The sequence below is a fragment of the Hibiscus syriacus genome, unplaced genomic scaffold, assembly GCF_006381635.1.
Source record: "Hibiscus syriacus cultivar Baekdansim isolate YM2019G1 unplaced genomic scaffold, ASM638163v2 tig00111503_pilon, whole genome shotgun sequence".
NCBI classification, from domain to species: domain Eukaryota; kingdom Viridiplantae; phylum Streptophyta; class Magnoliopsida; order Malvales; family Malvaceae; genus Hibiscus; species Hibiscus syriacus.
Genome location: NW_024063106.1, coordinates 133,202 through 159,265, shown reverse-complemented (window position 1 = coordinate 159,265; position 26,064 = coordinate 133,202). Strand labels below are relative to the sequence as shown.

The window sequence follows — 26,064 nt, the reverse complement described above, 5'->3', positions numbered from 1 at the left end:
TGAAATATTGAAAATGAAAAATACATAATGCATAGATGATTATGTTAGTCGTGTCAAAGCGGTAGTAAACGAAATGAAAAGGAATGGAGAATCACTCGATGAAGTCAGAGTGATGGAAAAAAATTTATGGTCGCTGACACGAAAATTTGACTACGTGGTCGTGACAATCGAAGAATCAAAAAATTTGTCACATATATCAATTGATGAGCTTGCGGGCTCACTTCAAGCCCATGAGAAGAAGCTGAAGCAAAATGAAGATACTAATTTAGAGCAAGTCTTGCAAAGTAAGATGAATGTCAATGAAGGTGAAACTAGCAACAATTATATACGAGGTTGTGGTGGTTATCGTGACAGATTTAGAGGTGGATGAGAAACTCGTGGACGTGGTGGTCGTTCGTCTGACACCACTCAATCAAGTGAAAACAACTAAACATCAGGCCGTAGAAGAGGATTTAGAGGCAGAGGTCGAGGTCAATATCAATAAGGAAATAAATCACAGGTACAATGTTATAACTGCAAAAAGTTTGGCCATTTTAGTTATGGTGTCATTCAGCTCCTAAACAAGAAGAAATAAATAATATAGTAGCAATTGAAGAAGAAAACATTAAAAAATCTAATGTTTTCCTGACTCGTAAAGGAAATAAAGAATTCAAGAAAAATATTTTGATATCTAGACAACTGTGCAAGCAGCCACATGTGTGGTCGAAAGGAGTTATTTATGAAGTTAGATGAAACGATTCATGGCCGAGAAACTTTTGGAGATGACTCGCACGCATAAGTCAACGGCAAAGGCGAAGTCCTCATTATGCAAAAGAATGGAGAAAAGAAATACATCTCAAATGTATATTATGTACTAGCTTTGAAAAGCAACATTATTAGTCTTGGTTAACTTCTAGAAAAAGGATACGAAGTGGAGATGAGGAATCGCTCCCTCACCATTAAAAATAAAGAAAGAGAATTAATTGCTAAAGTCGACATGACTTGAAATCATCTCTTTACCATCGACATCGAGTTAGGAGAAATCAAGTGCATGAAGACGACAATCAAAGATAATTTGTGGTTATGACATTTAAGATATGGAAATCTAGGATTTTTGGGTTTGAAGTTGTGACCAAAAGCAAATATGGTGAAAGGACTGCCAGATATCAACCCTCAAATCAATTATGTGAGGCTTGCATTAAAGGAAAACAACATAAACAAAGTTTCGAAGTTGGTAGATCCTGGCGAGCCCGAAGGCTATTGGAGATTGTGCACACAGATATATTTGGTCTTTATGACATACCACCACTTGGAGGTAACATGCACTACCTATTTTTATTGATGATTTTAGTCGAAAGAGTTAGATTTATATTTTGAAATAAAAGTCTGAAGCACTGAAAAAATAAAAAGAACTCAAAGCAATGGTAGAAGAACAAAGTGGGCAATACTTGAAGATACTTAGATCTGATAAAGGAGGCGAGTATACATCAAATTTATTTGAAAATTTTTGCAAGGAGCTTGACAATATCCATCAACTGACAGTTAGATACACACCTCAACAAAATGGAGTATCTGAGAGAAAGAACTGCACAATCCTTGACCTGACAAGGAGTATGATAAAAGCTAAGCACTTACCAAGAAATTTCTAGGCTGAAGTTGTTCATTGTGCAGTTTACCTGTTGAATCGATGTCCAACAAAGAGTGTGAAGTATATGACGCCAAATGAAGCATGGAGCGGTAAAAAACCAGGGTTGGACACCTAAAATTTTTTGGGTGCATCGCATACACCCACGTTCGTGAGAAGAAAAGAAAGAAGTTCAATGATAGAGGAGAGAATTGTATTTTCATTGGTTATGATGAAAGAAGAAAAGCTTACATACTATATAATCCTCTCATAAAGAAGGTAATGCTTTCAAGAGATGTCGAGTTCGATGAAGCATAATACTGGAAATGGAGCAAAAAAGAAAAAAAAAAGGTTAAATGACTATTTTTTAATGATGATAAAGACGATAACAATCTTATCAATCAAGATGAACAAGGTACAACTGATCAATATCCTCAAAAAAATTCAACTGTTTCACCATCAACAAACAACAACAGTGGTAGAAACAGACAATTATGTCAAGAGGGTTTATTTGATTAAAAGAAAGTCAATTTTTGTTTTGTGTACAGAATTTAATTTTTTATAATTTCATTGTATCCAAAAGTAGGAAACAATTTTTCTTGTAAATAAGGAAGCAAATCATGGAGATTTTGAATATTGTCTGGCTAATTCTCTTATATGGTAGTAATAATTAATATAAAGTTGGAAACAATTCTGTCTAGTAAATAAGGAAACAATTCAAAGACATTTTGGATAATGTCTGGCCAATTCTCTCTGATAACCTGTCCCCTCAGCCACTTATAAATTTAATAGAATTTGCATGTTTTTTCTCGTCTGGGGCACAACGTTTAACCAAAGCAAAAGAAAGAAACAAAGAAAAGAAAAAGAATGAAGAGTTTCAAGGTGTGTGCCATATTCATGTTGGTTCTTCTTTTTGCAGCAGGTAATTTACTCCATTATATTCTCTTTTACTTTTCGTTTGCCTAAATGTATATAGGGTTTCATCTTTTAAAATATAGGCATCTGATGAAGAATTTGATTATGTTTATTATATATTGTTGGGATATGTATGCATATAGAAAAAGAGGCAGCAGCAGTGAAAATATGCAGATCGAGTATGACAATCGAAGGTTGCACCAATATATTTTGCTTGAAACAGTGCCGTTCTCTGTATGGAAGTAAAGCTACTGCGGTTTGTAATGGCCCGCTTGCCACTAATTGCGAATGCGCTTACCCTTGTTGATCTTTCTTTTTCTTTTTTGAAATTTTCTGCTTCATGTGACCAAATCTCATTAATAATAATGCCAAGATCCTATGGACCTATTGAATAATCTACTGGAGAACAATATTAGTGTATAAATTAATCAATGGAATTTACTTATATGTATAGTGTTTATCATGGTTTTCAGAACCGGACTGGTTAGCGAACCGGCCATGTTATCGGTTCACTGGTTCAACCGGTCCGACCGGTCGGAAGAACCGGACGACATCATAATTATTTAAAAAAATTAAATAAAAATACCAAAAATGTTTAATAAAAAATAATTTTTTTATATCACAAGTCATATTCAAAGCAAGTCATAACATATATAAATTAAAAACCATAAAATCAAGTGAAACAAAATGATTCAAATTAACTACAACATAATATTTAAGGTAAAACATATTAAATAATAAATATAATTATATAACTATAATTAAAAAATAAATTTGGGGTTAAAAAAATCATAACAAAATGATATTGTTTGGTTTAATTTTTTTTTTAAAAAAAACAATCTCACATGGCTAAGAAACATAGAAGAGCATCCCAAAAGTCTAAAGAGTAAAAATATGATAACAAAACAATCTCACGTTGCTAAGAAACATAGAAGAGCATCACAACTAACTTCTATAAATAATAGAGGTAATTTGGCATTCAAAATCATGGAGCCTTTTGATGAGCATTGAGTGAACTATTATTTCACTTCAATCAAGCTTGAATTTTAGACTTCAATTGAGCTTCTAAATTTTTTTAGTTCAAGCCTTTTTGAGTTCAAGTTTCAATATTATATTTCTAGTTCGAGTTGAACTTGATAATTTTTAACTTGTGAGTTTGAGTGGAGTTGAACTTACTTTTAAAGTTTTCAAGTTCGAGTCGAGCTCAACAATACTCGAGTTCGACTTGGCTCGTTTAACAAACGACGTTTGGTTTAAATTTTTTTAAAAAAAACAAAATTTCCGGTTTTTTCCGGTTTTCAGCCGGTCCGGTTCGAACAGTTCAGCGGTTTTGACTGGTTCACTAATAGTGGTTCAATCGGTTTAGATTGAACCGGACTAGGTAACGGTTTCCGGTTGAACCGGTTGAACCGACTGGTCCGGTCCGATTTTCAAATCAATGGTGTTTATAGTTACCAATCGAATCGAGACGAGTACATGTAACCCCACAATTTTTCCTCCTCCCAAAAAATTATCTTGAGTTCCATCTTCCTAAATTAGATATACGGATATAGAAACATCATGTTCACCTTGGAGGTAACGTCCATTTCATGTTTATAACGATCATGATAAAATTACTTTTAAGGCAGCGATTTTACCGTGACATAATAAATCGTTTTATAAGTTTATATTCTTTTAACTTCATTATCATTGCTAATATGTTTTTTTACAACAATGTATATTTTCCCAACAATAACAAGCATATATAGTTTATGAAAGAAAAAAAAAAGAATTTGAGTATAACCAATTCAACTCCCGGGTTATTCTCCATGAGCTAACGGACCAAGCAGCGTCATTTGTTTTGTAGTCTCAACAACTCTTTAGAATGTAATAATTCTAGATACTAAACACCCATATGAAGTGTATATTCTTCTCAAGTTGGATGGAACTTACCCAATTTGCGCTTGACTTATTGTAATTTTTAATCTTAGCAATCCCGTCTAATTTAACCTTCACTATATTTGTTGATAAATTGTAGTGAAAAACTCCTTTTTGTGGCCAGAATAGTAATATTTTCCCATCCTTAATGCTCACGAGTTTTACATGGTAATTATTCTGAACGCACCGGAGAAAATAACTCTCAAAACTTGAACTAAAATCAAGACGATAAATCCTAATCCAACGCACTGCCGCGGTATAATCGCCATGGCTGCCGCCGCAAACGTCAGCAGCCCATGCATGGACATCTTGTCCCGACAAACACCAACACATTAAGTATACATGAATCTGTTCAAATCAAAGTTTTGGAAGATCATAAATTTTTCGTACGGGATAGACATAAATAAAATTCCAAGTAGGCACCATGATTAAAATCAAGAACTAACATAAAAATAATTCGGTTTCCAGAAGAAACACGTACCCACCTTGGCTTACACATGTATCCCCCGCTTGTGTCCTCTTTTAGAGAATATATGGTCAAGAATTCCATTATGTTTATTATTACAAAAGAAGGAAGGGGTTAGCATGAATGATTTATAAAATGGCAATTAGGGATGGATTGATGGGATGAGCGGGGCAATTCCTTCTTTAGAAATTTTGATTTTTATTATATTTTAGATTTTTCTCTTTTAAGATTTTATAAGTTCGTCTAATGGCATAAAATCTTGGTTCCGTTTCTGACAGTAATTGTTTGTACTTTATTATTATTTTCCTGCTAATATTGCTCTATTTTATAAAACTTATCTCTGCTGCTAAGAAAACAGGTTTATTATTATTGTTTTTGTTAGACTGTATTGGATAAATAATATATATTGAATATGGATTGGATTTTAATGCGTATAGAGAAAGAACCAGCAGCACAGAAAACATGCGAATCAAGTATAAGTAGGGATGGGCATGGGTCAGGTTTTTGGTCCACTCGATCCGACCCGAAATCAAGGAATCCTTCATTCGAGACCCGACCCGAAATCAAGGAATCCTTCATTCGAGACCCGACCAGAAATCAAGGAATCCTCCATTCGAGACCTAATCCGTCCAAAACAAGATTTCACCCGACCCGATATATAACTTAAAACCCGATCCGACCCGAAATAATAAAAAATATTATTTTTATTCAATAAAAACAGTGACTTAATTGAAAAAATATATATAGAGAGGTGTATTATTGTAATTATTCCTAAATATATAAGTAAAAATTATACTTTTTTTTTGGGTCGGGTCAAGTCGGGTATTTTGCACCCTAAACTCGAACCTGACCTGAACCCGAATTTTTTTAAAAATAACCTGACCCGATCGAGTCGAGTTCAAGTCCCATGCCCATCTTTCCTGTCGATAAGGAAAAAAATCCAGGAGATTTCGAATATTGTTTGGTTAGTTCTCTTACATGGTAATACTAATTAATACAAGGGTGAATTACAAATTTATACAACTTAATTTCATTATTTCTTCTATTTCACTCATTATATTTTAAAAGTGTTCAGTTCACTCATTGAACTTTATACACTGGGATTTTTCTGTCACTCGGTCATTAAATAATTTAACCAAAGCGGCGTCGTTTTGGTCTAGTCTAAATAAAAAATTATATTTCTTTTTTTCCTTTACTTTCTTCCTTTTCCCTTTTCTTTCTTCCCCTCATCCTCCCATTTTTTTACTATTGAGGACAGTAAAGTTCAGTTAGTGAATTTGTAACTTACCCTTGATATAAAGTTGGAAACAATTCTTCTAGTAAATAAGGAAACAAATCATGGAGATTTTAAGTTCTCTCCAAAAACATGTCCCCTCAGCCACCTATAAATTTAAGAGAATTTGAATGTTGTTTCTCATCTAGGTCACAACATTGAACCAAAGCAAAGGAGAAAAACAAATAAAAGAAAAAGAATGAAGAGTTATAAGTTGTGTGCCATATTCATGTTGGTTCTTCTTTTTGCAGCAGGTAATTTACTCTAATATATATTCTTTTACTTAGCTTCTCTTTACATTCTTATGGGCTTTACTTCTTAAAATATTAATATGATGAAGAATTTGATCATATATATTAAACATTTTTGGTATTTTAATGCATGTAGAGCACAAGGTTCTTAATCTTGAGGTCGTGAGATCGAGTCTCATGGAGGGTATTTCATAATTCGAAGGTCTCCTACAGAAGTTGCTCTCAACCTAGTGCCTACTATCTTACCTCCCCTTACCCCATTACATATGGAAACAAGGGATAGCCATTTTAATGCATGTAGAAAAAGAAGCAGCAGCAGAGAAAACATGCAAATCAATTATCGAAATTGAAGGCTGCGATAATGAAATTTGCTTGGAACAGTGCGTTGATATGCATGGAAATAAAGCTACAGGAGTTTGTGTAGTTCCTGTTGACGCTACTTGCCAATGTACTTACCCATGTTGATTATTTTCTTCTTCAAAATCTGTCTCATGTGACCAAATTTCAATAATAATAATGTCATAGTCCTATGAATTTATTGAATAAACTACTTTTCTTTTTCAGCGACACTTTCTAGTTTTCTATTGGAACAGTAATCTACGTTAAAAACCCTAATTCCCTCTTGATTTTATTCTTGTACTTGTTCCTATTCAAAATCTTCAACGCATGAACCATGAATACGTATTTGTACATGATAATATCATTAAAAAATCTCCAAAATTCTGATTTTTGAGTAACATTCTTAGCTATTAGCATGCTATGCAAAATGCAGTACCTTGAATCACAAGCAATGGAATAAAAAAGAACGTGTACAATAAAGGTAATGCCTCTATCAAAGATAGTATCTCTCTCTATTTTGATAGAGTAGAATGTTTTGGCGTGTTAATAAAATTTCGACTTGTCTCGAAAAATCAATTTTTTTTTTGGCTTGACTCATCTAAAAAAAACGCAACTCAAATTGTAATTTTATAAACTCCACTTAACTTCAAAAAAATTTAAATTTGAGTTTGTTTATAAAATATAACTCGAGTAACTTGAATAATAACTAAAAAAATTTAATAACTAGTGGATTGATTTTTAAATTTGAGTTGAGTCCCTCAATTCTTTATGATATACGTATATCACATATAAAAATATGAAGAAATATATATGTGTTGCATATGAAATAGGAAACCGTTTAAATTGGAATCAAATAACAGCATAATATTATAAATATTTATAATTAAATTTAAACATAAAATCGAATAACTCAACTCGAATTGAAACAAATATTCAATTAAGTTTTGAGTTATAAAATATGACTTGTCAACTAGAATAACTCAAAATCTTTAACTCGACTCTAACGAATGTACATCCCTACTACCAAGCATGGTTCAGTGGGGGTTTCGACTTACAAAATTCTTCAGCACTTTTCAAATCCATGTTTTAGGGGGGTCTTTAAGGAAAACCAGATAAAAAAGAACTATATTTTGTTTTTGGTTTTGAACAAATAACAAACAAGAAAAAAAGAGAGCAAATAATCTATGTTATTTTCGAATGTCGGTTCAATTAACAATTACATGTTTGAACTAATGTAGTATATGATCAGTATTACGCTATAGTATTAACTTTTTTCACTACAAAATCATAATTTGAGACTTAATAGGTTAGTATGAATTATATTCTAATAATATATAAGAAGCATATACTTGATTGTTGTTGTGAAATGAGACAAAATAATAATAAGAAATCGTAAATCAAAGGGGAAAAAACAGAATGAGCACACAAGTTTTATGTAGAAACCCTAGACGGAAAAAATTACGAATAGAGAAGAATTTTATTATCCTTCAAATTCAATACAAAGTAATATATGCTCGAAATATTATCAATTATTTGACAATGAACGTTTATTCATTCCTATAGACATCGTCCTTGAACTCATAACTTTAAAAAATAATAACAATCCCTTAACTATTGAGTTTGCTTGGTTCGTCCTCAAAGATCGTATTTTCATACACGTTATTGGGGAACTTTGATGTATGCATATGAGGCAATGATATAATCTTTCAATAATTACCCAAAATTCGCGGAAACCCATAATAAATTCAAGTAACATCTATAGCATACTATGCAAAATACACAACAATAGGTACCTTGAATCACAAGCAATGGGGTAAAAAGAGAAGAAGAAAAAGCTACCCTCTAGTTTAAGCTTATGAAAAAAAAAGTGATGCCTTTGTCAAAAGTCTCAAAAGCAATCCTATAATTTTTCACCTCATTTTATTTGGATGCCCCTCTAGCTTTGGCACCCTTGTCATATACACATATACCTTTTGTATCTTGTTTTATATTATATATTTTTTATTTTGTAAATTATTAAATTGAATGCATTATTCATTATTCACTTTATATTATTAAACTTAAAAAAATATATTGAAAATCTATCTTTAAAATAAAAACTTTATATGAAAATTTTATTTACATCAGTTATATTGAGAAAAATATAAAATATAATTATGTCAATAGGGTTTATTTGATTAAAAAAAGTCAATTTTTGTGTACCGAATTTAAACTTTCGTGTTACACTCATCTGTTGAGAAGGAAAATAAGAATAATATATAAATCAATGAATGCATCTTAACATACGATATTGCAATTCAAAATTGTAATTGCTATTAAATAAAAACAAAAGTGACCAAATATTATATTTTTTAAATTTTATGAAAAAAATGTACAAAACTTAAAAGAAGTGATTAATCATGTAGTTTACCCTAATAAATATGGTCCATTTACATTTATTTAACATACAAAAGTTTTGCACGAACCAAGTGACATCAGTGTTTAAGGGACTTGTTATTCTCCCTAGATGTCACAAGTTCGAGCACCGACAGGGGTGTGAGTGTTCATTGTCAATTAATTGAGATTCTTTGAACATATAATGCTTTGTATTCACCCATATATATACATATGGATGAATATAGAGTGACTAACACATGCAGATATGCACCTCTTCTGATATGCACCAATAATATAAAATATAATAAAATTTATAAATGATCAATAGATTTATTAGAAAGATTTAATTTATCATTGGATTTTTTAAAGTTATCAAATGTACATTGAACTTTAGATTTTATTTAAAAATAGACAATGATCGTGAAATGTTGTTAAAAGGGTGACGTGACATGTTAAATTAATAGAAAATATCACATATGTCCCCTCAATTATAACTAAAATTTCATTATGATTTTTTCATTATTTTCAACTAATAATTTCAAAAAGAAACTAAAAAATGGAATTTCTTTTAAAATATGAAAATAATTTAATTTTAAAATTAAAAATTATAATCTTTTGAAATCTATTCATTCATCAAATTATTTTATAACTAATTATTTATTAATTATGATTGTATTTGTAAAATTAAAAAATTATACTTTTTGAGATTCAAAAACTTGAATTATCAAACGATGTAATTATTTTTTATTAAACGATATGATTCAAGCATATGACTCTTGTTTAAAAAGTTTAAACACAATTTTAAAAAATACATCCAAACTTAAATAAAAATAATAGAAACAACCCTTAACTTTTGATAATGTATCAAGTAATTTATATGATATAAATTCAATATTTATAATATGGCACTAAAAAATAATTTTTAATATATTTATATCCATTTTGTTTTCAATTTAAGGAACATAATCAAAATTATTTTAACTTAAACTAATAGTAAAATAAAATTTTAGTTATAATTAAAAGGTTAAATGAGATATTTTTTTTATTAATTTAGCATTTCACGTCACCTCTTTACTGATAAATGATGATGTTGTGTACATTTTGTAACAAAATTTAAGATTTAATGTCTATTATATAATTTTGAAAAGTTTGATATCTAAAATGATCATTTTGATATAGTTTAATGTCCAGATAAATTCTATGAAACGGACTCTAACAAAGGGTCGGGTCCAAATCCGAACTCGTGAAATCGACGTTTTTTAGACTCGTTTACTTCGCCTGCGAAAGGCCTCCATATTAACCGGGCTAAAACGACCCGAATCCAAATTTTAATTCGAGAGAAGGAAGATGAAAGTAGCCGTTAGAATAACAGCTATAGCCTTGCATTCATTCGTTTGAATTCAAAATCTAATCCACCACCCACTTTCAATTTTCTCCCTTTAAACTCAACGCTCCAAGCTTTCCTTTTTCTCTTTCAATTTTTATTCGTTTTCTTGTAATCGAATTCTTGGATTTCTCTGTGTCAAATGTGCTCGGACAGTTGCGAACATATCGTTCTTGATAAAGGTTGGCGTTCGTTTACTTTGTTTTCCCCTCTTCAATTTGATTCATCAAATTCTCTGATTTCTGTTAAAAAAGCGTATTTTTTTCATATCAAACAGTGGAGAATCGCGAGTCAAAGCCTTCTCCGGACTCCGACAGAGGTAAAATTTTGAGATGTTCGATACGTTCGAAGCAGTTAATTTAGGCAAATTTTGAAGAAATGTTATCTAAATAGGAAATAAAATTTTAATAATTTGGGATATTTTTACATTTTAGAAACCCTAGAAAATGCTTACTGGGGTTCATTTCATGAAGATGATTGATGATTTTTGTGACTTGTTTAGTTTTAGAACTTAGAATATCTGGCCTATATTAAGTTGGTTTCAACCTTCTTTGCAATTAATCAAAACTCTTGATTAGGGTTTATGAACCGTTTGTATTGGCTAGCAAAGAAAATTTGTTGTGATTCTTTTGTTCTTAATTTATGGATGCATTTATATGCTTCAAATGCTAATATTTGGTGCATGTATTAAGTTGATGTTAAGTTTATTTTTCGCTGTTTCTTTAGAGGAATTTGGAGAGTGTACGGATTTCATGGATGAAGAATCTTTATGCAACATGAACCCAGAAACTTCTCCGGCTCAGGGGGCAACTCTTCCCATATTAAAGAAAGTTATTGATTTGAGTAACTGTATCCAGGTAAACAGAATAGGCTATTGATTTTCCTTATGTTCAAATTTCAATTAGTGGTTAAAGAATTTGACTTTGATGACTTCCTTAAATGCAATAGCATTTGAAGAAGGACCACGAGATCCTGTCTAGTCAAGTGAAGTCGTTTTCTGGCCATGACGTTGTAGGAACACTTCAGCTCCTCAGTAAGTACCCAATAGAATGAAGGAATCATTGTGTTGGATCCTTGTTTTTCTTTTGGTTTAACTGGCTTTTCACTTTTTTTGGTATAGATGATGAACATGAACTTTTGAAGAAGAAATACCTACATGAGTCGTCAGAGAGGAAGCGCCTTTACAATGAAGTGATTGCGGTTAAAGGAAACATCAGGGTTTTTTGTCGATGTAGACCACTAAATCAATCTGAAATTGCCAACGGGTACACTTCTGTAGTTGATTTTGACCCGTCCCATGACACTGAGCTACAGATAGTTTCTTCTGATTCTTCCAAGAAGCAATTCAAGTTTGACCATGTATTTAGGCCTGAGGATGGCCAAGGTAACCTGCGACCTCTTGACGGAGTTTATCCTCATTGTCTATGATTTCTTGACGAAGTTCACTATAAATATTTTTAATTATGTCTTTTTTATGCAGAGGCTGTGTTTGCACGAACTAAACCCATTGTCACTTCGGTATTGGATGGCTATAATGTCTGCATATTTGCTTATGGGCAAACTGGAACAGGGAAGACATTTACTATGGAGGGAACACCAGATAACAGGGGAGTTAACTACATGACATTGGAGGAGTTGTTTCAAGTTTCTGAAGAGAGAAGTGGTGTAATGAAATATGAGCTATTTGTCAGCATGATGGAGGTCTACAATGAAAAGATAAAGGACCTTCTAGGAGAAAACTCCAACCAGCCTGCCAAAAGGTTAGCTCCTAACGTCAAATTGTATATTGTTGGCTAATCATTGGTCGTAGAACACACATTTACCTAAAGCCATCTTGAACACCTTTTTACTTGTCATTTCCTGATGAAATAAACCTTGTAATACTGATCTCTGGTTCTTTCCTAAAGAGTGCTTTAAGAACCTCAGTTTTAGAGAGTTTGAATTGAAATCCTTTTTGTTGATAAAAGATTGGACATAAAGCAAGCAGCTGAAGGGACACAAGAAGTTCCAGGACTTGTTGAAGCTCGTGTTTACAATACAGAGGAAGTGTGGAAGCTTCTTAAGTTTGGAAGCCGGGTCAGAACAGTTGGAGCCACCAACGCCAATGAATTAAGCAGCCGTTCTCACTGGTAATTTTTTACTTTCTGAATTATGTAATCTTAATAATTGGAAACTTGTTATTCAACCACATTGGCTAAGGAACCATGGTGCACCAAAACATGTATGCTTTATTAATACTGACCAAACAACTGTTTCTTGTAGCTTGTTGCGTGTAACTGTAAAGGGAACGAATTTGATCAATGGCCAAAAGACTAGGAGTCACCTGTGGCTGGTAGATTTGGCCGGCAGTGAACGTGTGGGAAAGATTGAAGCTGAAGGTGAAAGGTTGAAAGAATCCCAGTTTATAAATAAATCTCTCTCAGCACTTGGAGATGTGATTTCTGCCCTCGCATCCAAATCTAGCCATATTCCTTACAGGTTTCTCCCTCCCTCCCTATCTCATCACACTCATGCACATCAAAAACTAAGTCTAACATTTACACTTCTACACTTTCTAATTTTCCATGAAACCAGGAACTCGAAGCTAACACATATTCTACAGAGCTCTCTAGGTATGCTTTTGTTTCACCATAGTATCACTATCATCCCCTTCTGGAAAGATTGCCATCGAAGGATCAATTCAAGTAGCCTAATGGTGGCAAACTGGATCATGAATTGCAGGAGGAGATTGCAAGACCGTGATGATTGTGCAGATCAGCCCAAGTAATGCAGATCTTGGGGAGACTCTATGTTCATTGAATTTTGCTAGCAGAGTTAGGGGGATTGAAAGTGGTCCTGCCCGCAAACAGGTGGACCTCACTGAGCTTTACAAGTATAAGCAAATGGTAGGTAAACTGATGAAATTTAACAAACAGATTTTTTTTTTGGTGGACTCAATTTGACCTCTGATTCGTTAACAGACAGAAAAGTTGAAACATGATGAGAAGGAAACAAAGAAGTTGCAAGATAATGTACAGTCCTTGCAGTTGAGACTGGCTGCCCGAGAACATATATGCAGAACACTCCAAGAAAAGGTAATCATCATTAAAAACAACCAAAGCAAGTTACTTTCTGAGATTAAACTATTGTCGGTGTCATCGCCATGTATCATCTTCATTTCTCTGGTATTTGACGACAGGTTCGTGACCTCGAAAATCAATTAGCCGAGGAACGGAAAACCAGAATAAAGCTGGAAACAAGAGCTTTTTCTGCTGCTGCTACAGCTTCTACTAGATCATCTCTTAAGCAAGAAGCGGAGAAGACCAGAACGGAGAAAAAACCACCACTGGCTCCATCAAAACTGAGGCTACCGTTGCGAAAAATCAATAATTTCATGCCTCTTTCGACTACACCAATGCCTACCAACAGAAAGACAACTAGAATGTCCATGGCAACAGTGCCAGAGGGAAAAGAAAACAAACTGAAAAATATAATGACACCAAGACGTAATTCCATTGCTGTAAGACCTCCAACGACCATGAAAGCAGTTTTCCAGCCTAAAAGGCGACTATCAATCTCCACCTTCCGGTCAGATTCACACATGACAACGACACTATGCAACTCTACTTCTGGTTTCAACCATGCCGGTACAATGGATAGGCCATCGTTAATGCGGGATGTGAGGAAGGCAAGGTATTCAAGGTTGTTTTCTCCATTGCCAAAGCTTAGGAACCCATCAGAGACAGCACCTGCGTCCATGATAACCATGACAACAGCTCGACAGACGAGAAGGCGAGTATCAATCGCCACGTTCCAGACAGACTCTCACATGACAACACCACTCCGCAGCTCTACTTCTGGTTTCAACTGTGCCAATAGACTATCATTAATGCGGGATCCAAAGAACACGAGGTATTCGAGATTGTTTTCTCCATCGGCATCAGAGACAACAACACCTGCAGCCGTGAGAAGCAGTAGCAAATTCATGGGAAGTCCTTCAATGCAAGCAGGTTCATGGAAGCCAACACACCCAACCGTCATCGCTTTGCAACGCAAATCGGTGGTTTGGAGTCCACTCAAGTTCAGACGCACGCAAAGGAAGCAATCATTCATGCCTTCACGGCCTTCAGCTGAGAGGCAGTGAATATAATATTCAGTTTCTATTATATGGTACATTGTTGTAAAACGATCATGACTGTAAAGTTCATGTAAAAACGATCATTTTGGTGATTTTGAACCATCTTAATTATTAGGGTTTGAAGTTTTACATAATACAATCTTATTCCATGTAACAGAGACCAATTTTGGATTGTGTTACTGTAAATCAAAACCTCTCATGGCACTGAACATGCAAAGCTAAGATAATAATATTAAAAATATGCAATAATTAAAGTGTTTAACCAAGACTTTTTTACTGTATTTTCACATACATTAACTGAAAGGCTGAGAGGAAAAAATACAGTGAATAAAGCAAGAGAGTATTTTACAAAAATATATTTAAACATTGAAAGTTTTCTTTTCATATACATTGAATGTTGAACATGATTACTTGTAAATAAAATTAGAGGTTATTCAAATAAAAAAATAGTAAATATTAGAAATTATCCATTTTCTTTTCTCGGCCGCAAAGCAGTCAGGTGACGTTTGATTCGCAGGAATCCCTTGGAATTAGGAGAATTGGAATCCAATTTCACCATTTTCTCATGTTTGGTTTAAGTTTTCAAAGGGAATTGGAATCTCTCATGACTTCAACTTTCTATCAAATGAGGGAAAGTGAATTCCATCAATTCTATGATGGAATTCAATTCTCTTGTTTGAGGGTCATACTACCCTCATCAATCTTTTGGTAACTTATTCATATATTGAATAAAAATATTTTTTTATTATTTCTGGTCGGGTCGGGTTTCTAATTCATATATTCGGGTCAGGTCGGGTGAAACTTTATTTTGGTCGGGTCAGGTCGGTTTTTTAAGTGTGATATTCAGGTCTGTCGAGTTTGGGTTTAGGGTGAAAAATACCCGACCCGACCCTAAAATATATATAATTTTACCTTATATATTTAGGAATAATTACAATAATATCCCTCTATATATAATTTTTTTCAATTAAGTCACTATTTTTATTGAATAATTTTTTTTATTATTTTGGGTCGGGTCGGGTTTCTAATTCATATATTCTGGTCGGGTCGGGTGAAACTTTATTTTGGTCGGGTCGGGTCGGGTTCGGGTTTAGGGTGAAAATACCCGACCCGACCCAAAAAATATATAATTTTACCTTATATATATAGGAATAATTACAATAATACCCCTCTATATATAATTTTTCAATTAAGTCATTGTTTTTATTGAATAAAAATAATTTTTTTATTATTTCGGGTCGGGTCGGATTTCTAATTCATATATTCGGGTCGGGTCGGATGAAACTTTATTTTGGTCGGGTTGGGCCTCGGATGGAGGTTCCCTTGTTCTCGGGTCGGGTCGGGTGGACCAAAAACCCGACCTATGGCCATCCCTAATTAGGATGATTTTAACTTATAATGTTTATTAGCATGATTTTTATAATTTATTGAAATTAATAATTAATCAATAAAATTAAAATTTAATATTTTTTAAATTTTTATAATATATTGCTATATGTAATTTATAAAACAAACTAAAACTAATTAAAAAAAATAAGAATGGCAATCTTGTCATTTTACATTACTGAAATCAAATTCATCATGTCTGCGAACCAAACAGAATATGAAATTGGATTCCAATTCAATTTCATGCCAACCAAACAGAATATGAAATTGAATTCCCATTCCTGACAGATTTCAATTCCCTCATAAACATTTCAGCGAACCAAAAATCACCTTAGAGTCAACTCCGAGGACGGTGTAAGCAGAGGAACTAGAGAGAACCGGAGAGGGAGGATCATCTCCGGTTCTACTTCTGGAATTAACTGGCAGGCGAGAGAAAGTAGACGGCCTGTGGATCTTACAGTAAAACTAATTTGGCTGCCGAGATCTGAACCAGCTGCAGGAACTGAAAGAATTGGAGGGACCGAACAGTAAAGACAATAGTTTCATTTCTTTCTTGGTCTAGATTTTGATTTTCAATTGGTGTTCGGTAGTTTTATCTCTGTTTTGAGTTTAATAATATAACTAACTCATTAGTCATTACCAAAAAGTATCACATCGTGTAATATTAGTGTTTAAAATTATCCGGTCTACTACCCCCGCCTCCATAGGTATGAGGAGGGGATGCCCATGGATCAACACTCTTTGCATTCGGACATCGCAACCACTTTCATACAATTTAAACAGAGGGGAGCTATAGCAAGCACACGAGACATTCAGCTCTATTCCTAAACCTCCATTGAAGCTTGTTCCCCAAATGTAACAGAACAACCAGAGTCCTCAAACAGTAAGAAGTGTTCAAACCCGAACATAGAGAACAAGGTCAAACAACAGTGTGCACTTCACAATTATAGTTCCAGCCTTGAAGAGCTACTCTTGGAGTGATGCCTTCAGGGGCCTCGAACGAGATCTTCACTGACATTTCCTCACCAGGAACTAGTGAAAAATAGTTATCTGAATAATGAACAGGGAGTATGCTAGTGTCTTCTCCTTCCTAATATTTTACGTGAAACACACGGACCCTTAGAATGTGTATCAATTCCAAAATCACTTCAGATATAGCGAGTTTGGTAACCATGTTGGAATTAAGGGCTTAAACACTGGGATTTGTAAGCTATTTGGTGCCCAACTCGAAAAAGAAAAATAGGATTTGATCCAGTAATAATCAAGTAATTGACTAAAATATGATAATTGAGCTCGAATTGCTCGATTAGATCTCGAGCCGGACTCAACACCATATTTTGATATTCGATCGAAGTCTAACCAAATATCGAGTTACGAATATTTAATCGAGCTCGAGCTTGCCACTATTCGAAGAACAGAGGCAACTCAAAACCATTCCTTGCGAGAAGAGATTAAAAAGAAAATCCACACACGATGATTCAAAACCATAAACAAAACAAGTTTTGAATCAAATCCTCAAAATAATCAAATATAAAGTGAATGCAGTTTTTACCACAATCTACATTAGTAGAATTATTGCTTGGACTTGGATAAAAACATAATACAATCTTTAAGGAATGCCAACTGAAATCTGTAATTTTTTTTAGGGAAAATACTGTAAAATGTATACAACTAATGAAACAGAGATCAAAAGCTTACAACATGGGGTATCAACCACCATACACTTCACCCCTTCTTTTTTCTCTTCTTTTTCAGTCCCATTTTTTCTTTTCTGTTAGCAATAGGTTCATATCATGACATGGTTGGGTTGACAACGATCAGGTTATAGAAATGAAGGGCGAATATCGAAAATACTCACAATTTACACATCATGTTTCTCTCTTTGATGATATTCCTATCCTAAAAATTGTTGGGGCTTTTAGAGTGCGAAGCCCAGGCAATCATACGACTCAAGATGAACACATAAGACCACTCAGCATGGGAGCACCAGACGGAGGAGATGGAGGAGCGAAGGGAAAAGACCGGAGCTCACTGAAATTAATGGATCTTACTCACCATGATAAAGCCCCCTTACAAGAATTACAGCTCGGTCTTTTTGAGCTAAACACCAAGCAAGAACTTAAACACGTCACTCAATGAAATGATTCCTTCTACTCGCTTGCTGCTGGCCTCCAGAATCACGAGTCTCCTAGCCCCTGTGCAAATACAAGCTCTAATGCATTATAGATGAGATCGTATTTAGAATACCATAAGAGCATAGGTGAAAAAGATACCGGCATTTGCCAACTGCTCCATCACTTTGTGCAAAGTATCGAATCGTAGACACATCTGACATCTTTGTCCGTTGAAAGAATTTGCATCTTGACACAGTTGCAAGGCCTGCAAGATCGTTTTCGTTAGTAAGGAGAGCTCTTTTTCTACTTGCAGTTTAACCAAACAGGCAGCAGTACATGCATAAACGACGTTTTCAATTACCTGATGAATGCTCATTTCATCAAGATTAATCTGTCCATAAGCTTTATCCTTTGCTAAAGCCATTATATCACTGTCAAGCAAACAAGCAGAGGACAACTTTTGTAAGGAACATAACTAATTAATTTGGCATCCAGCAGTTTTTTTTATAATTTTCATTCCCCATTTGAAAAAGAAACAGATTACCTCCGTGAATATATGTCAAGAAATGAGTCATTCTCATCCATTATCGGTATTGAACTCACATCGGCTGCAAAATGTATGATCTTGTAAGATGACTAACAGGAGATGAGGAAACGATAAAGAGAGGAGAAAGAACGGGACTAAAGAGACAATGACCAATGAGTACTGACAGTCACTAATAACTCTGGTGGCATTACGTCATTCCGTCGAAAAAGAACATAAAGGAAAGAGGAAGAAATAACTGTTCAACAATACCTATTCTTGATACCTACAATGAACTGACTTAATATTAGTAGTCAAATATATATAACATATAAGAATTAGCTCAAAATGCAATGAAAACATGTAGACGAAAAAAGTGACATTTCTAATTCAATATCATACGAATGCATGCTTAAAAATATATTCTTTTCCATTTGCCCACTGTGTTATAATTGATGTCCTATATACAAACTGCAGCAGCAGGTTAAACCATAAAGCTCAAAGGCTACAGGTTACCTTGAACTAAAATTGACAAGGCAGCACCAAGAGAGGCATTTGGTTGAAGCATTGCCAGTGGCCTACCATTTGATTCCCCAATATTTGGTACCCAAGTACCCAAGTGAATTGAACAAATTGGATGTTGAAGAACAGGCAAGGAACTAGAAGAATGTTTAAAATGTCTGCATATACCTGAAAATTAGGCTCCGATTAGAAATAATTCGTGCGCCCCAAACAAACAAGTTAAAGATCGGGTACCTTCAGCTTACATTTTAGAACTTCAGATAAAGTGGCAAGATTTAGCAGTTGCGGAAGTGAGCCATCCGGTGATGAAGAATGAATGATGGGAACCAAAGCCACCTTACTTTTCAAAATCCTCAGAGCAACATCCTTCAAAGAATCGTAAGGCCCAGCCTGATAAAATGATACTAAAATGTTGCGTACTGATACCAAAGCAGCTGAACCTTCTAAAAGTCAGCATTAACTTCACTGAAGTCCAGTTTCTATCAAAAGAAGTATACGATAAATAGAAGTACAATGGGGATTCATTAGAAACGTGGGCTATGAAAGGAAGGCTCCAGGAGCTTATAATAAATTTTTGGGAGAAACATCAAGATTAAGTAACCTCGGTTACATGAGAATCCAAATAACCATCATTCCAAAATCTGGAACTGCATACTAAGAAAGAAATCATCATCCCTTTTTCATGAATAGATTCCAGAATAATCTACTACAAAAGGCAATATGTAAATATTGGCAGATAAAAAAAGCCACCCTAATAATTTCAACAGTAAGACCTAATCTTTCTAACCAAAAGCAGTAGGTGTTTCATTTAACATACGAGCAGGGAATTAAGTACTAATGAGGACATTTTTCCACCTTCATGAATCATCCAAAAAAAGGAAACAAGTCAAAATAAATCAAAGGAGAACATGAATGATTTAGAGATGCTAGATTATCCTAGAAATGAAGCACTCACATGAACAAGATGTCTAGGTTATGATCTTGCATTGCCATCGATCTGTCTGCTAAGATGCACCTTTCCGTCTTTCCAAAATGATATCGTGTGTGTCTCTAATTCTTCCTCTGTCAAATTCGAGCCATGATTCCCCAACTGTCCTTCAAAGGGTTATACATGTTAAACACTCAGGCTACATCATTGCAACTGCATCTCAACTAGTATGTCTCGAAAAGCTTTAAAACACCTCATGAGTACTCCAAAAATATGTTAGCATAACTACTGATTTACAGTGACTCAAAATATATGGTCAGACACGGAAGAAAAAGAAAAAAAATACTGTCAGAAGCATGGCTTCATGGTTAAATAAACATTTAAAGTTCACCGTTATTTAAAAAATAAAAAATTTAATTGATTCTCAAACCATTATCTATCAGATTCGGTTAACATCCAGTCCATCATTCTGGGGTATTAAGTAAAGGGTTCATATGGTGATTTGTAACATTCAACCTCTTACTATAATATGAGAGGCTCCCAGCAGTTAGGTGGCTCTCCGGTTTTTCATTCCTATATGTGTCTGACTTTTCTTTCTCTTGACAATCATGGTCATCTGTTAAGTTCAGCATAATTAGAATGAAGCATGATTAATTTCATACCAGAGTTCCGTTAAAAGTAACAGTGACTCATCTATTTCAGGAAAGTACATTCCCTAATTCATACATCTCCATGTCTCTAAACTGGGCTCAATTAAGTTGCTAAATTATATTCCTATTGAACTAAAGTTCTGTCGGAATTTTATCACAGCTTGGGTTTGACATGTGAAGGAAAAACTCAAAACATGTTCTCCCGAACTCACCTCTCTTAGGATAAGAATAAAGTCCAATGCACTAAGAACTCCAACGAACTGGCCCTTGAGAGAATCCCAGAGAGGAGCCACAGGAATTCCCTAAACGTAGCATAGATAAGCAAAGATAATATCTGAGTTAATAATCAGCAGATTGAAAAGTAAAGCCTCAACAAATTGCATACGGTAGTGAAGGGTAAAAAATCTAAACAAATCCTTCCAAAAAAAACTAAAGGTACATTATATACAACAAAGAAACTAGTGAAGGAAATATCACATCAAAGAAGACGCGGAAAGTCAAAAGAAAGGAGGAGAGAAACGGGAACTAGAATAACAAAGAACAAGCACATGCACCACGAGGTTAATCTTCTCTCTGGACGAAAACCAGAAAACAGTAGGAAAACCTTTTGTATAGTGACTGTGCATGTCTTTTCATTTCTGCATGTTTATTGAGCGTATAAAAGAGATTCACCTCTTCGTGCAGAATATGGAATGCTTGCTTCACTGCTATATGAACATCCAAGGCAATAACCTGCAATAACGGATGCATTCAGATAGAATCAGCCTCAAGCCACCACCCACAATAAGTTACCACATAAACAGCTCCAAGAGAAAGGTAATTCATTTAAACCTTGCCCAAGTCTGGAAGCAACTCATATGCAGTATGTCTTGACAAGAAAGTGGCTAAGCGATGCCGAGAGACCTCTAAATCTGCATCTGATATGGTTGAAACTGGTTCCTACATGTGATCCCCATAAAAGGACATGAGTGCTTATGCTTCTGAAATCTAACATATAAAAGTAACTTCCAGCCTGATTCTTTTAGAAAAAGCAACTCAATACTTGAAAAAGGACTAACACAACAACTCAATAAAAGACTAATGTGAACACCCAAAAGAGATATAAGTGTTTAAGAAGCACACCGAATGAATAGAAACATCATCAAGGTCCATGTTGGATCTACTTGGGGCCTCAGAACTAAGACTTGGAGAAATCCCATCCATTTCCCTAGGTATGTAGACAGTGTTAACCACACCACAATTACCATTTACAAAGGGTTGCTGCTCATTATGTCGCCATTCACCATCAACAAAAAACTTAAACTGCCAGTAAACAAAAATAAAGCTTGAATATCAGTTTCAGAGTAAGGAACAGGTGCATTTCATAGTTAGGACTACAATGCATCTACATAACACCACAAACAAATGACCAAAGTTAGGAGGATCTCTGCTTCATGTATTCTCCTACTCCAGGGTTAGTACACAGCATACTTCAAAACAGAAAAAAAAATATTTACAAAGTCGTCATATCAGTATACCGACAAAATCTCAAGATGAATCATGAAGCAGCACATGAATATTTTGAAGTTATAGTTTCACGGGTTTAGTTTACCATTACCAAGATAATCTCCAGGATGCAGGAGTACTTGAGAACTCAATTAGGATCTTATAATAAAACATAGAGGTACTTGCAGCATTTACTTCCAATGATTTATCAGTGCCAATTCCACAATTACTCAATCTGAGAAGGAATAAAAACTATAGTGTAAAGTGCTCTTTACAGGAGAATAGGATTAAATGTTGCTTATACAGGTCCAACTCTTCTAATATAGAACAGGCTGGACAGAAGAATATCGTATAACCGTTGAGAGCATGCTGGGTGCTTTTCATGCTGCTTGCACTTAAATTATTGGCGACTTGGCAAGCAACTAAATTGGTAACATATTTGTGTACTATCTCTTCCCCACCTTCAAAGGCAGCAATGGGAAGAAATATGGTCTTTATATCTCTATTATTAACCAATTCAATAATATTTTGAGGCATCAGATAAAAGAATATAGGAAAATTGACCATGAATTTTATCTGAAAATCTACAAAAGCATTTAGCAAAATCAAGAAAACTACATTACAATGTAAATTAGAATTTCAGTTCCAAATATAACTTTTTTCATCCGCACTACAGATAATGATCATAAAAACTAATTAACCTGATGATATCCAGGACTCAAGCAACAAATTACTTGAAATACAGTGGGGCAACCCTCCATTGGAGACATCGGTATATGCTCTGACCACCTGCACACATAGAATACAGTCAACTGCCATTTCCAACCTAAATTCCTGAAAAATCCTTGAAATATGATGAACTTTAACAAATAGGTCTAGGAAAAACCGAATTTGATATTTTCAGCTCTCACCTAATAAAGGAGCCAGTTAGAAACACTCTACTTCCCCCATAAGGCCAGATGAAGCGCACTGGAACCAAAAGTGGCCTCGAAACTCCCCTGTTTTCATGGCCAGTTTCTGGACCAGAAGCAGACGTTTTCTCCACAATTTACACAAGAACCAAACTATGAATACTCGAAAACTATAATTCAACAAATTTTCACTTAAACTTTTTCACCACTAAAGCTCTAGTATTTCAAGCAATTAAAGACACTTACTAATCTTCACCGAGGCAATCAAGATTGGTAAATATCATAGAATTTTAAGTTTTTTCAATAGGGATCCTCTACGAAATAGAGCAGAGGACCCCGTGATGGTTACCCTTTCTTATAAATCACAACATAAAAATGAAACCCTAAGATCTCCAAATAAGAAACCCTCTAAAATTCAATCCCACCTTCAGTATTCCTCTACATGTAGCACCACCCAAAACCCAATCAAAACCCTCAGAAATCAACAAACTCAATCCCAAAAGTCAACAAATCAAACTGCTAGTAACAAAACCCCGAAATTTCCATCAATACCCAAAATTAAGGCTCTGATCCGACATTAAAAGCAAGAATTTGACACTAAATCAAGCCCAAAACACTAAATCAATGGAGCTTTGAGGAAGCTGACAGAGTGGGTTTTTCAGTAAACAATTTCGACAACCGCAGGGAGTAAAAGGAGAGCTTGAAAGAGATAAAAACCCAAACTTAGATAGAGAAAAATTAAAGCGTTGGCATTTGATTGGATCTTCAAGAGAATTTGTGACCTCTCAGTGAAGAATCTGACTACGAATTTTTAAAATATATTTCTTAAAAAATAAATAAATAAATAAAAAGTTCAGAGAAAGGACGAAAACGAACAATACAAATGTAATTAAAAATGTATGAATTGGCGTAAGAAACTTTATGAAAATACTTATTACATACGACCTTTTACTTTTTGGGTAAATTATGTATTTAATATTTAAACTATTAATTTTGATATATTTTAGTATGTATATTTTCAAAGTTTTTAAAATTATATATGATATTTAGTTTTTATTTCATTTTAGTAAAATCAAAGATATTGTTACAGCTTATACTTTTTATGGATAAATTACATCATTCATCCTTTAACTATTTTCTCTACTTATTTTGGTCATTGAAGTTTAATTTTTTTAATTTAATTACTTAACTTTCAATTTACTCCTAATTTAATCACTCTAGCTTTCAAATTTATTTTTTAATTTTAAATATATATTAATAAAAAAATATCATATAACTAAGTATTATTAATAAAATAAATTAGAGTGAGTAAAACATGAGCAATTTGAAAGTTGAGAATTTAAATTGAAAATTTTATACTTTAATAACCAAAATAGGAGTGAGGAGATAGTTAAGGGATGAATGGTGTAATTTTTAACGGCCGAATACTAACATGAAACAAAAATTAAAACATCAGGTATGGTTTTGATAACAATTAAAAGTTTAAATACTAAAACAAATCAAAACTGATAGTTTAGGTACTAAATGCAGAATTTACCCTTACTTTTATTTACAGAATATTAATTTATCTTAAATTATTTTATTTAATAATAAATATAACATGTATGAATCAAGTGATTTCAATAGTTGAAAATTTTTAACTAGAAATGCCTTAGATTAATAATAATAATAATAATAATAATAATAATAAATATGGAATTTGAACTAAAATACCAAATATAAATAAACTTGGATAAATGGCACATTAATAAAAATTAAGTGAATTTTTTTATAAAAATGACTTTTAATATTTATATTTTTTGAAACATATCATACTTTTAATGAAAGAAATTATATTCAAAACTTCAAACATACATGTGCAAACATATATAAGAGAGATCAAAAATTTTGAAATACTTTTTAAATTAATAAAATCGTGTATTATTGAATAGATAAAAAAATATAACAAATTATAATCTCAAATAAGAAATATTTATAAAAATTAAAATAGACTAATTATATGAACCAATCATTTTTTTAAATCATATAAAAGCATAAACTAATCATTAAATGATAAAACTAAAATCAAACAAGATGAATATTAAAGATATTCTACCAAATAACTTTAAAAAAACATCACTACGATAATGAAATATAAAATATTATCAACTAAAATAACATAAATACAACAAAAATAATCCTTAAAAATAAATAAACCCAATTTCTATTTAACTTCATTGAATATTTTAGTCATTATTGTATTAAATAATTATCATAAAAAATAAAATATGACATTATTTTGTTAAGTATAAATTTCTTTCTTTTGCTTGTGTGAGCTCTTTCTTCATGATAGAGTTGCAGAACAATTTGCCTTGCGTTCTCCTGTTCTATTATTGACTTGTAAGCTCTTATGGTGTTAAAACTGTTGATAAATATTTCATCTTCCGAGTTCTAAACTTCATATTCGGATATTTCTACCACCATATTATTGTTTACAAGCGAGGTAGTCGTGAAGCAAGAAGTGCAAGCGGCGGCGGCGGTGGGTGGACAGCCTTTGTCGACAACTTAAGTAAGAGGGACTCAAGGGGTGCCTTGAGAGAGGTGTTCAGACATCATGGAAGAGTGACGCAAGTCTTCATCCCTATCAACAGCAGGAATCCTAGGTATAAAATGTTTACCTTCGCTTTGGAGCGCTTCGCCACTCGGGCCGACACGGAGTATTGTATTGAAAGGATGAATAAAGCTAAAATCGACGGTAGGGTGATCAGTGATCACAGTCTCAAAAGTTAAGTTTTGGATACAGCATATTACATGCAGATATAACAAGCATTATAGCATATATCTGAAAGAGATGTAGAAGAATCATACATTGTATGTTTTGGATGAAGTTCCATGACCGACCACTGCAGGTAAAACCTTTTGAAA

General features: G+C 33.6%; 1 protein-coding gene and 1 pseudogene across 1 annotated transcript; one reads left to right on the top strand and one right to left on the bottom strand.

Annotated features, from left to right (window-relative positions):
• Positions 1-10,533: 10,533 nt before the first annotated feature.
• On the top strand, positions 10,534-14,722 carry LOC120163936 (kinesin-like protein KIN-14S). The gene is made up of 12 exons (XM_039173739.1): positions 10,534-10,706; positions 10,802-10,843; positions 11,251-11,381; positions 11,473-11,557; positions 11,645-11,908; positions 12,005-12,284; positions 12,492-12,653; positions 12,787-13,002; positions 13,099-13,136; positions 13,246-13,409; positions 13,485-13,598; positions 13,703-14,722. Exons 1-12 carry the CDS (start codon positions 10,667-10,669, stop codon positions 14,645-14,647), a joined length of 2,481 nt encoding a protein of 826 aa, XP_039029670.1. The 5' UTR covers positions 10,534-10,666; the 3' UTR covers positions 14,648-14,722.
• Positions 14,723-17,918: 3,196 nt separating this feature from the next.
• On the bottom strand, positions 17,919-23,297 carry LOC120163941 (annotated as a pseudogene).
• Between the last annotated feature and the right edge of the window lie 2,767 nt (positions 23,298-26,064).

Excerpts from the sequence above, each read along its gene's own strand:
- LOC120163936 (XM_039173739.1), top strand. The coding sequence starts at position 10,667 with ATGTGCTCGGACAGTTGCGAACATATCGTTCTTGATAAAG. Across the intron at positions 10,707-10,801 it reads ACATATCGTTCTTGATAAAG|TGGAGAATCGCGAGTCAAAG; the intron begins GTTGGCGTTCGT and ends CATATCAAACAG. Across the intron at positions 10,844-11,250 it reads TTCTCCGGACTCCGACAGAG|AGGAATTTGGAGAGTGTACG; the intron begins GTAAAATTTTGA and ends CTGTTTCTTTAG.